The 12,402-nt window shown below is 39.1% G+C and overlaps 1 protein-coding gene across 1 annotated transcript; it reads right to left on the reverse strand.

The window, feature by feature from the left end:
- Window positions 1-150: 150 nt before the first annotated feature.
- stip1 (stress-induced phosphoprotein 1) lies at window positions 151-10,964 on the reverse strand. Its single transcript, XM_038707429.1, is given in 15 exon segments — window positions 151-1,864; window positions 1,953-2,125; window positions 3,557-3,660; window positions 3,791-3,827; window positions 3,929-4,053; window positions 4,165-4,261; window positions 4,414-4,534; window positions 4,800-4,902; window positions 5,295-5,421; window positions 5,510-5,675; window positions 5,992-6,016; window positions 6,019-6,132; window positions 6,492-6,633; window positions 6,723-6,932; window positions 10,819-10,964. Coding segments are annotated over 15 exon segments (1,626 nt in total). The 5' UTR covers window positions 10,828-10,964; the 3' UTR covers window positions 151-1,791.
- Between the last annotated feature and the right edge of the window lie 1,438 nt (window positions 10,965-12,402).

Here is a 12,402-nt window from a genome sequence, read left to right on the forward strand (position 1 = left end):
GCTCTCCATTGTACTTTTTAATGGTGTGTGTACTGCAAAGTGACTAAGACCCTACTATAAAATGTAAGTTTGCTACTAACTGTTACACTGAGTCAATGTCACCACTGGTGGTCTTCTTGGACAAAAAAAAGCCACCATGGATCTTTAAAATACATTCAGATACTGTATATTTCAGAGTAAAACCGATTTCCATTATTACATTACACTTCTTGGACAGTTTCCTTTACATCATGTGAGAGTACCACGCTTGTTGCATGTAGTTTATGGTTACAACAGGACTTTGATGGTAAAAATGCCCACATCCCCAATTTCTGCTGTGGAAATGTAAAAACAAAAATGTGTCACAGTTAATATCTAATATATTTGAGTCGCTCTTAGAAACCACAGCAGAGATACTATGACAATGTGGTGACTTTGAGGTGTCTGAGGCTGCATGATGCATAATGGTCAGCAATATTAACACTCATGTATCCCTTCTGAAAACAGAAGCTAAGCAGTCTGCCGCTGTGGGAGGTTGGCACAATTTCGCAAAACACACATTAGGAAGTAGCGACAGGTAGCACTGAGGCTTCAGTACTCTAAGACAAGCTGACAAACATTTAAGACGCATCATGAAGTGAGAGAATTGCGAACCCTCAACAATTAGTTGCTTGCTTAGAAAGGTAAATCCACCCAAATCTGTCACATTATTCCCATTATCTTGAAATCTTGAAAAGTTGAAGTAACTTCAATTATTGACACAGCTCCAGTTTCCTGAACAAAGTTTAAACCAGACAATCATGACACTGTGCGAGGACTGTTGTGCCAGTTCAATTCCTGCTCACAGAGCAGTGTATTGTCCACGGAATTCTTGTTGGAACTGGCACAAGAGCTTTACCTCCAAGTTTTTTTGTTTTTTGCTAACACAGAAAAGCAATAACATGGGAGCCTTAATTGCTGTATGAACTTGTTTAATAAACCGTTAAGGATCCATCTTAAATCTTTTATTGGGGCAAAATATCCCTATCTTAAAGGCAATGAGTAATATCCATCAAGTCCCAGTTATAATTTGTCTACATCCATCCTCTCAAACACAATCAAGGAAACGCTCAACGCTTTCCTGATGTTAGCTGTACACAAATATCAACCTGTAAGAAAAAGACAGCAGGGCTGAAAAACAAAAAACAAAAATACCTGACATGCTTATAAGTGGCGAGAAGATTCAGCTTTCCACCTGACATGTGAGAAGACCAAAAGAAAGGAAACATGGAGGGACAACAAACTTCACGCCTCAATTTTAAAGCACCATGTTTAGTTAAGTTGTAAAGAGTTCAGAACAACGTCCAATGTTGACAATTTGTGATTTACATTCCAATCTTGATTTTTGAGTACAGAAATTGTTTTTTTTTTGTTTCATTTCCTTAAACCATGAATCAATAGGGATATGTGAACAGCCTCAAGGTGGATTTCCCCTTTCCCCTCCCTAAACTCTGAGCGTGCTGGTGCACTAAATTGTGCTGTTGACTTTAAGATGAATTTAAGCTTCTGTACACGACTGCAGTTTCCAAATGACGTTTTCTGGTGTCCTTAAGTTTTTCAAATGATATACAAGTTGCTTTCTTAAATACACTGTAAAGTTCTGTAACTTTTTTTTTAAAAAAACATAACGTACACACTAAGTCTCAGTGAGACTAAAGACAATATAATTTTGAATTTGAAGGCAAGAAAAGAGACGTGATATTTTGGAGGGATTTCCACATTGTTCCATTGTTGTCTTGGGAGTTTCTTCACACATCTGGATATTGGTTCTTATCAACGAATGGCTATCAGTCCAACATCAATGAGCTTCTGAATCTTCTGAGCAATTACTGGATTCTTTAAGTGGCTGAGGATCAAACAGAAAACAAATTGTCATTAACAATCATTAAATTCTGCATGCAAACAGAAAGTGACAAAAAAGTTGGCAAACTTACTCGCTAAGTGCCTGGGGGTCCTTTTGCATTTGCTCGAGGATCATGCGCATGGCTGGGTCACTCATAATCTGCTGCACCTCGGGATCAGCCATTGCCCTTTTCTTCACGTCTTCAGGACTGTCATTCCTTGTGGCGTGACTGACCATGCAGCGCTGCAGGCCTTCTGTGGCTTCCTGAATGTGGAAAAGACAAATGATGAAAAACAGCCGCTTAATTTCATTATTACCTGGAAAAGAGAGATGAGACTTTATACGCCATCAACACAGAATATTTCAAATGTCATGCAATGTCAAACTTCTTGATTTGTTTATAGATTTTGGTGTTCGGTATTGACTCAGATTGTACTTTGATGGTCATCTTACCCCTACAGATATACACAGCTACTTGGATTTAACTACCATGTTACCTGTTTTCAGAAAGGTGACAGATTATTGAACCTATTACTACAAGAAAGAACAAGAACTACTTTTTACATTACTTGGGTATCAAGTAAAAGTAAAGTAAATTAAAGCTGCATGCAGGGTTGGACTGGCCCTAGCACCGAGACGCACATTGGAGCTTGTTGCGGCTGTTGTGCAGTTGCTGGAGGTCGTCAACAAAACTCTGAATTATCACACGTTTTGGACGCCTCATGAAAGAGTTGAACGTGATGATTGTAACAGAGGTTACTTCCTGTTGCAAATATGGCACTATGACACTGCGTCAATATTGGCATGTCAATGTGTTCAGGATGTGACTCTTGTGTAATTTGGTACAGATATGAGCATGTACAGCGAAGTAAGAACAACTTCCTGTTTTGTGGTAAATCACTGATTTGACGCCACACCAAAGACACATTTTGACAGAAACTCATAGATAGCACAGCTTTTACTATTAAATTCAAAATGGTCGACTTTCTGTTGGGTTTATGGTATGGCTCCAAGAGGCTTTTCTGTGTATCCTGGGATGATACACGTAGGGCTGTACATAATGATCATTTTACAAATCGATTAATCTAACAATTATTTTTTCGATTAGTTGATTAATCTAACGACTAATTTTGTGTATTTTAAAGAAAGAAATGTTGCCCATTACTTGATTAACATACCAATTTATCCAAAATGAATATCAAAAACATGTCTAATCAATAAATCAGTGACATTAGTAGCATATCTTAAAATAAATCCAATTTCCACGTCACTGATGTGTTGTGATAACAACAACAGACATTAATTAGGCTACTTTACTTAAAACTAATTATTGGACTGACATGGATTTATTTCAATATTGAGTAATGCAGTATGATAGTCAAATGTATTTCTGCATCATTGTGGGGCAAAGAAAACAACTGAAACGATTCACAGACTGTGCAGTCACAGATTGTAGTGTTAGATTCAGCTGTTTTCTCGCCCATATGTGGCCGTTAAATAGAAAATATGAAACAGCCGAACGTTAGATGACATACAGTGTAACGTTACGTTACCATGACAGCAGAGGGGCAGAAATTACTTTTAACATGAACGCAATGAAGAAATACTTAAAATAAAATACATTTTAACGAACTACCTGTCCTCATGCTCATAATGTGACATGCTTGAGTGGAGACAGAAAAATGTGTAGTATACCTTTGAGGATGAGTCAAGCTCCAGAGCCTTCTGGTACACATCCATGGCTTTTGAATAATCTTTCATGGCCTCCAAGGCAGCTCCTTTACGCGTGTAGCCTTTTACTGTGGACAGATGCGTTTAAATTAGGTGTTAAACAGAATGTAAACTTTAATAGTTAAGGAGTATAAAACACTACTTAAAGTTCTTCAATTGAAATGTTAAATTGTAATAAATACAAAGCTGCCAACTCACTGAAGGTGGGCTCAAGTTTGATGCACTCCTCACAATCCTGACAAATAAAAAAGATCATGAGTTAATTTTGCAATAAAATAAAGAGGTTAGAATCTCATTAACTGACTCACAAAGACGCATGCTAAGGATGCGACGTACCTTCAGGGCAAGTTGAAACTCCAACAGCTTTGTGTAGCAGGCAGCTCTGTTACTGAAGAGTTTAGCGTCACTGGGGTTTCTCTTGATGGCCTCACTGTAATGTTTCATGGCTAAGGGGTAGTCTCCTGTGGGAAGGAAAAGAGGTGTTCGTCTCACATAAGTTCTTAAAAAGAAGAGTCAAGTGACCATGATCAACCAACACGCGCTACAACTATTTCACACACACACACACACACCTTTCTGGAAGGCGTCGTTGCCCTTGTTCTTCTCTTCCAGGGCTAATTCGGGGTTGATGTAGGCCATTTTCTCCTGCTCCTTCAATATCTTCTCTGCCTGCAGGACAGTATAAGGGTGTAAGTTAAGTGCCCACTTATGTTTACATTCCCTGTCCACATACAGGTCTGACTACTTGAAATCTACTTAAAACTTTATAAGTCTGCCTAGTTCCATTCAGAAGGAAACTAGGAAATCAGCATTCACTGCACCTGTTGACACTTCTTCAAGACGTCAGGAGTGCGATGCTCCGTCAAACTCTTATTGAAATACTGAACTGCTTCTTTGTATTTCTCCTGCTTGAAGTACGAGTTGCCAATCCTAGCCAAGGCCCTATAATAAAAAGAGAAGGACGTGGCACATGAAGAAAAACACGTTATTACATCAGAATGTAATGATTTGACATCAATCCAACTTCATCACTACATCATCTTTGGCCGGTTTGTAGTGGCATCATAGAGCAAGACTGCCACCCAATGGTTCTTTTATAATACAATTTCTCTTATCAAGTGTTGGTGAGCTGCATGTTGTTTCTCATCCAGATTAAATACATTCTGAGAAAAGAAAACAAAAAAGACAAACTTCTTATAGAACTCACTTTGCAATTTGTCTGTAATCTTCCCGGTTCTCTCTGCCAACATCAATGGCCTTCTCACACAGCTCTCGGCACTTCTCAAATTCTCCCTTCTCAAAGTACACAGCTGGAGGTATAATACAAAACGAGTATACTTAACATTTCAATTAAAAGTTATAATCATGTACATTTTTAATTCCAGTTGAAATGAGCTGAACTGGTGTCAATAAAAGGAATTTGTTGGGTCAATATTTTGGTACATTTCATATTCCGGAGCGATTCAGTCAGTGGCCTACCAAGCCCACATCAATAATGTAACAACGTTTGTATTTAAAGGATGTGAAACCCTGAGGAGTCTGGTTAGAGAAGAGATTTTTTCCATCCAAGAATTTTTCCTTGTTGGACAACAACATTATTTCTATATATGAGAAATTCTGAATTATATGTATACATAATATTAGTCAATTGGCTCAAATGTATGAGGCTGGTATTTGTTTACCAACTTGTGAGAATAAGTACCTGCTTGGTTAGATATGTAAGTCATGTTGGTGGGGTCATGTTTGACTGCTTCTTCATAATGTTTCAGCGCCTTTTCAAAGTCCTTATTCTTATAGGCAGCATTCCCAAGTTCTTTTTCCTTCAATGCCTGTTAAAAATGAAAATTTGTAAATCTTAAAAAAAAAAAAAATGATTGAAATCTCATTAACAGTGGAAAGTATAATGAACTGATTTACATTTCTCTTGTTTTCAGGAAGGTCTTCCTCTTTGGGAGGAGGTGGCTTAGTGTCTTTGGGTTTGGGTGGAGGAGGAGGAGTGGGCTCCTCTTCTTCTTCCATCTCAGAGAGGTTCAGTCCCAGCAGCACAGAGAGTGTAGTCATCACTCTGGGATCCTGCAGCTTTCTGCAAAACAGTCAGGCAACCAAATGTCTTTCTAATTCCACAGTATTCAGGGCTACTGCACATTTTCCAAATTAACTTGATTTTTGATTCAAATGTCTTCTAATTTCCCCTTTTCTGTATTAGGCATGTTATTGATGATTAAGCGACAACACAGAAGATGATGTTTCACATTATCTAACAACTTTTCCTGACTTTATGTTTATGTGTGATAATGTGTTTAATTTGTAGGCCAACCCAAAGTTAACAATCTTTTTGTTTCTCAGTTTTAACAACAATCTCTGATTTAAGACTGACAAATATTTTAAAATGCACATACGTTCCAAGCTCCGATGGTTTGTTCTGAGCTGCTCTAGCAGTTCTCTGTAGCTGGAATCAGACAAGAGCTCACGAGTACGAGCATCACTCTCCAGCTTCTGATACAAGTTGGGCATGGCGAAGGGGTTCATCATTGATTTCTCTGGTAAAGCAAAAATTCATGTTTATTAGTGTATCTTACATGGTCGTAAAGAACTACTCGGAATGCACGCCATCTTGCACTGGTCCAGGATTAAATTCAGAGCCTTCTCTCCTCTGTAACCCCTACTGCTTGTGCATTGTTTGAATGAATCACAACACTCAAAACCCAAGTGGACTGCCTACTCTCCTTCTGAAACATGAGCACTCACAATGTTATTTTACTTTAGTGTCTGTTCTGTCTGCAGTCATCTCTAAATCCTCTACCCACGTAGGCGGGAAAAGTGAGTCACACTGTATTTTCACTTTCTATTGGCACTTTTTATGAAGAATTAAAGGCACCACAAATTCAACAGTTCCTACCTGCAAGCCGGGCCTCAATGTTCTGTAAACCCTCCTTTAGCTGCTGATTATTTGGCTCTTGCCGGAGTCCCTCTTGGTAAGTTGCTTTAGCATCCTCCAATCTGCCAAGAAATTCCAATGCTGCGGCTTTGCGGGAGTAGCCCTGGTTGATCAAAATTGAAAAACTGTAAATTGCCTTATCAATTGTTATTCCTACTAGTTGACATAATGGCAAAGCAAATGACATCTCACTTTGCCCCAGTCAGGCTTGATCTTGATGGTCTGACAGGCATCCTGGAGAGCATTCTCATAGTTGCCTTTCTTGGCGTAGGCAGCTGAGCGGTTACTGAACAGGACATGGTTTGAAGGGTCAAGGGCCACAGCTTCAGTGTAGCAGCGTACAGCCTCATCAATATTCCCTGCACTCAGCGCCTTGTTGCCCTGGTCTTTCAATGCTGAAACCTATGAGACAGGAAGACACAATCAAATTAAGCATTAAGAGACAAATTCACAATACAGTTTTACTGCCCACTCTTACACAAATGCACATGTACACAATCCCCAATAGAGAGAGGACATATTCTGCAGCTGCTACTGGCAGAATTGAAGAACAAAACTGACAACCACTCAGCTGTTCATGTCAGACAGGTGCAGCAGTGATGCAGAGAGATCATTTGTGTTTATTTTGTTAGTGCACATCCACAGTCCTACAGGTACAATCTACTCTATTAACCTGAAAATAAGATGAAGTTAATGGCCCTATAAATTACTGTTGTAATACATATTGTGAATTAAATAAATAATTGCACATACATTTGAATATTCAACTTCATTGATATTGATTCATTATGTAATATTTATTATTGATTTTTTAAAATTTTATCCAGCCACCACATGATTACAGACTCTTTCTGATGACTAAACAGACAACAGAATTTGGGGGGGGGGGGGGATTTACAAAATCAGCAAATTAAAATTGATTTCATAAGGCCTTATCCATGATCTCATCGCCCAATATCTGAATGTAGCATAACTGTAGCAAGCTCCATCGGGAGGTAGTAATTGTAGCAGTAAATATGTGGCCTAAACAGTGGGTCTAAACCCTAACCCAATTAAACAAGTTATTGTAGTTGATTACTGATACTTTCTTCCCACTGATATTCTGCAGGACAGCCTCCATATGCTGCCGAAAACACGGTGAGAAGAGGATCTGACGGAGGCTACTATCGTGGGCGACCCTCCTCCTTGTTTACAAAGTTTGACCGGATGCAGCATTTACATTTTTTCCAACAGAATATCTGACTCCACCCACACATCGACAAAGTCTTAAATGAACTAGCTTCTGCTAGTGTGGTTGCACTTTTGAGAGTCGGTTGACATGACGAGCTCTTGCTAGCGTGCTGACTCCATATGACTGTGTATGTATGTGGAGGAGGCGCTGAGACCCCATCTTGGTGAAACACCAACACAGAGAGCAGAGGACAGAAGCAGCATGCCCGTTAATGACACCAAAACATAGAAGCATCATTTTTGTCTGTGGGTTTGGCTGAAATGCTGTGAAAACACACTTATAATGCAGGGGAAACCAGCAATTTAGGGATGCAAACTTCACTGTATAGAAGGGAGTGAAAAAAATATATGCTGGTTCGTAAATGCTATTGAAAGTACATTAAGACGCAAAAAAAGAAAAAATCCTCTCTATAATAATTCTTGGGTTATATTAACAGGGTTTTTCCTGCCATTATAATGCTTAGGAGGTGCAGCACCAAACCAACAAAACAAAGCAGACGAAGAGGAGGCTAAAGCAGAACATAAATTAGTTGGCTGTCCAGGTTAGTGTCTGACACACTGTCAGATCTTCTAATGGCCCAGCTGTCCTCCCCAGAGATCAAGGAGTATGATCCATAGACTGTATAAAAAAATGTTGATCCACAAAAGCTGTGATGCTGAGGAAAAAGGACTGTCAGAACCATGAGGTTAACTATCTCAATTAAAAGTAAGGAAACAAATGTATGTGTGACACAAAAAGGCAATTTATTATTTTGGTCAGTAAAAATATGTTTGGCCTGTGGATTTTCTCATCTACCAGCCACTTTGGCAGGTGAGCCAAAAAGTTAATTTCCACCCCTGCTGCCCAGATATATTAACAGCTGGCAAAGTATATTTGGTGAACCATTTTAAGAAGAGGAAAAGAAAAAAGTGATGAGCAAGCGACAAGACAGTAGTAAATATCGGACTGGCTTTTACTCGTTGACATTAAAGAAAGCAAGACAGATGCAGAGCTGGCCTTCTGTCTGTTGGACTGGGAATTGCTAATTTTTTAGCTTGTTGTATCTTGTGGTGTTGCGCTTGCTTGATGTTTGCCTGTGTTAGCAGAGTTGTCAACTCGAGCAAAATCAGCCACATACAAAGGTTTAGCCGCTAGCTATAAATCCTGAGATGATGTTAGCAAACTTAATAGATAATACACTTGGACATCTGCAACGTTTATTGTAAGTGCTCTTGCATCGGTTGCCATCTTGTTGGCTAGCTGCCATCCAAGTTTCTTGCAACAATATGCTGCTGCTGGTGGAGAGTGGCCCCGGTGTTGGGCGACCGGGCTCTATCTATGGACATAACATTAGGTAATGGCAGAGGTGATGAGACAGGAGAGGATGTTGATGGAGGAAGCCAAGATGAGAAAGACAAAATGACAAGCAAGAGGCTCCCTGACATCAGCGATAGCTTTGTGAAATTAAAGGCCACAAGACAGACGCAAAAGCTGGCCTTCTTTCAAACATTTGGACTACTAAGTAATAATGCTATGTCTTGTATTTGGCTGTTAGCAAAGTTGTTGACTTGCTAATTTTGATGATAATCTATGTGTTACTTTAATGTTTCTACTACTATTCCTGTATATTTCACAATTGTTGACGTGATCATCCAACCAGCTGTACTGATAAATTATAATTCAGTGAAATTAGTCACAATAAGTATGATCCAAAGCCATGTGAGCATCTGCCTACTTGGAAAACCAAGACTGCACTGTATTATTAGAAGAAACTTAAGATAACACTTAGTTGACAACAACTTAAGCAAGAAATGCACAAGAAGGTTAATTTCAGTGAGGTGGTGTGGCTTTCTACTGGATATGGTCATTGGAGCATGAGGAAATCCTAGCACACTTCTTTTAGTCATTAGGAATCCACACAAAATTCTTTAGGTGACCAGTAATTATTTTAACGTTATAACACTAAGGTAACCACACAGTGGAACAGTAAGGTAAATAACAATTAAGAAACAAGCTGCATGACCGTCAATGTTTGTTCACATTGAATGATTTAGCAAATCACCATGTAAAATAACAGAATTCTTCACAGAACTTCTGGCCTGTAGTGTTTGGTGGCTTTGCCAGATAAGTTATGATGACTGGCCAGCTCAGGTGTTGTAATGCGTTTAAAAAAGTACAGTCTCAAAGTGAACGAATCAAACGGATCACTTGAACTGTCCAACGGCAGAACGTTCGAGAGAGAACGCAGCAGTTGTCGACAAAATGCGGCTGTAGCTATGACAGCGGTGCCGTGTGCACCTAACGCTCCTCCGGTCTGAGTGCAGGCTACTGAAGACAATGCTGTGGCCGATCCAAAAATACTCCTGCACCATGTGCTACAGACGGATTGCCGCAGTTTAAATTGTAGGTCTTGTGATACACGATTTTAACACAAGGGATTTACGGCTAAATCACGGCTTTCATTTGCACGTCACCTCATTAATGTCAGCGTCCACGCTGTGAGCTAACGTTAGCTGTTCGGTGATTTGCTAAGGGTTTAGTGAACTGCTTTGTTATATCGAGGCATGCACATGGGCTGTAGTAGCTGGCAAACCATACCGTGATAATAATAAAACAGCTGTGACAACTTGGAGGGCATGTTAGCTTAACAATTAACGTTAACGCTAATCTTGTCGTGAGCAGTCATAAATTAGCCACATCCGTAACTTGTACTCAAGAAAAAACAGTTAACCTAGCTACGTTAGCACTTTTCGGGAATTGAGTTTAGCTATGTTAATTTACACTGAAGACTAGCGTTGCGAAAAATACGTTTTGGGTGACATTATCAAGCCATTCAGACAACACTGACCACACAGCTGCAACACATTACTACCAGACTGAAGCTAAAATAACAAGCTAGCTAAGTTAGCTGTCTGATATTAGCAAACAGTCCTGGTGTAAAGAGGGGGTTAACTACACTAACCTCCAAATTCTTATTGTTAAAGAGACTTCAGATTAAAGTAATTCGGAGAAATGAATCGATATTTCTTAAATATGTAGGTTTTATAATAATTATAAAGATAGTTGCAGGACACTCACTTTCTCCATGGTGCAAGCATGAGGTTCCTTCCAGAAACTACTGCGTACTAGCGCCTCCCCCTGAACAACGTACAAGTTGCCAGTTTGGGATGTAAAAAATCCGTAATCAACGTTGAGATTTACATTGCACCAGTGAGGGTGTCGTGAGGGACAATATATAGCCCAGGAACGGAAACTTCCAGAAGGTTAAGGAAGATTCTACGGATGTGTTTCATAGACAGTAACTAAGTACATTTATTCAAGTACTGTACTTAAGTATAAATCTGAGGTACTCGCACTTTACTTGAGTTGAGTTGAGTTGAGTTGAAGACTTGTAACTGACTGATAATGCATTTGGGGACCGGTGAGGTAACGTTAGTTAGGGACCATGGCTGGAAGTGAGAGGACAAATCTCAAAGCAGCAAATATATCATGCTTAGGTCAGCCATTACGTCTCTCATGCTTAATTTGATAGTTCTAATCATTAAAGTTAATCATTGCCTGGTAGGGCATAAACACAAATAATCTCTTAATACATTGAGGGGTAAAACTAGTAGATTGTGTATGGTGCCGCCATATGGTGTCATCATCTATGTTCATTATTTATATGCCATCATTATATTACACCATGTGTTATTACATTATCATCAAACGATTTACAGACGGCCACTTTTACATAAGTGAGTGCCTGTGGCCAGTGAGGATTAAAGCCAGGTTTCCCTTTGTTTTTAGAATAAATGCCGGTTGTCTGTGGTGTTTTTAAATCTTGCTCTCTCATTGGCAATCTCCTTGTAATTAAGCCAAAGTCACACCAGACTGTGGGTGAACAAATACAGTAGACTTGGGAAGTTGATGAATGCATTTGATTTACATAAGATCCAAGCATTTACAATATATGGGACCAGATGTAGGCTTCTGTTGTCCCGATTTACTTTTTATTTTTCATTGCTGAAATTTAGTTTCTTTTTTAAAACATAAATATAATCAATCAAAACAAATCTATGCATGCTGTTCATATTGGATATACTACTGTTAGAACTCATATCCATGTACACATCTACCCATACATAAAATAAATAAATATTTTTATCCCAGCATTCTCTGCACTCCATTGCACTATTGTCTTGTACTATCTGCACATGTTATTGTTTTTGTTTATGCTTATAGATGTATATCGGTTCATAGTTGTTTATGTATATTTTTTTGAGCTTGTTGTCCTGTTTATTCATGCTTATTCTATGTACAACTGGGGTCATACTTGAATTTTACACATAGCCTACCTGGCCAATAAAAGTGATTCTGATTTTGATTTTCCACGACCATGTTTTTGATGTGTGGCACCATCTCTATCTTACCTCAACCCATTATAACTGCAGGATGCTTTCTGAACATTGTCTTTGGAGTAGCATAACCTTTTAGCAGACACTGTATAAAAAATATCATATTTTTTATATAACAGCATAAGTGAACTGAATTGTTTGATAGGCCACATAGTTTGTCAGAGGCAGAGGATGTAGTGGAGGCCATCCTGAATAGACCATTCATGCTGCTGTTGCCATGGATTCACAGACAGAGGAAACACAAGATAGAGAAGCCCGAGTGTCA

The sequence above is a fragment of the Micropterus salmoides genome, unplaced genomic scaffold (assembly GCF_014851395.1).
Source record: "Micropterus salmoides isolate LMB-PRFRI ecotype aquatic unplaced genomic scaffold, ASM1485139v1 Ms_hic_scaffold_9, whole genome shotgun sequence".
In the NCBI taxonomy this organism is placed as follows: Eukaryota; Metazoa; Chordata; class Actinopteri; order Centrarchiformes; family Centrarchidae; genus Micropterus; species Micropterus salmoides.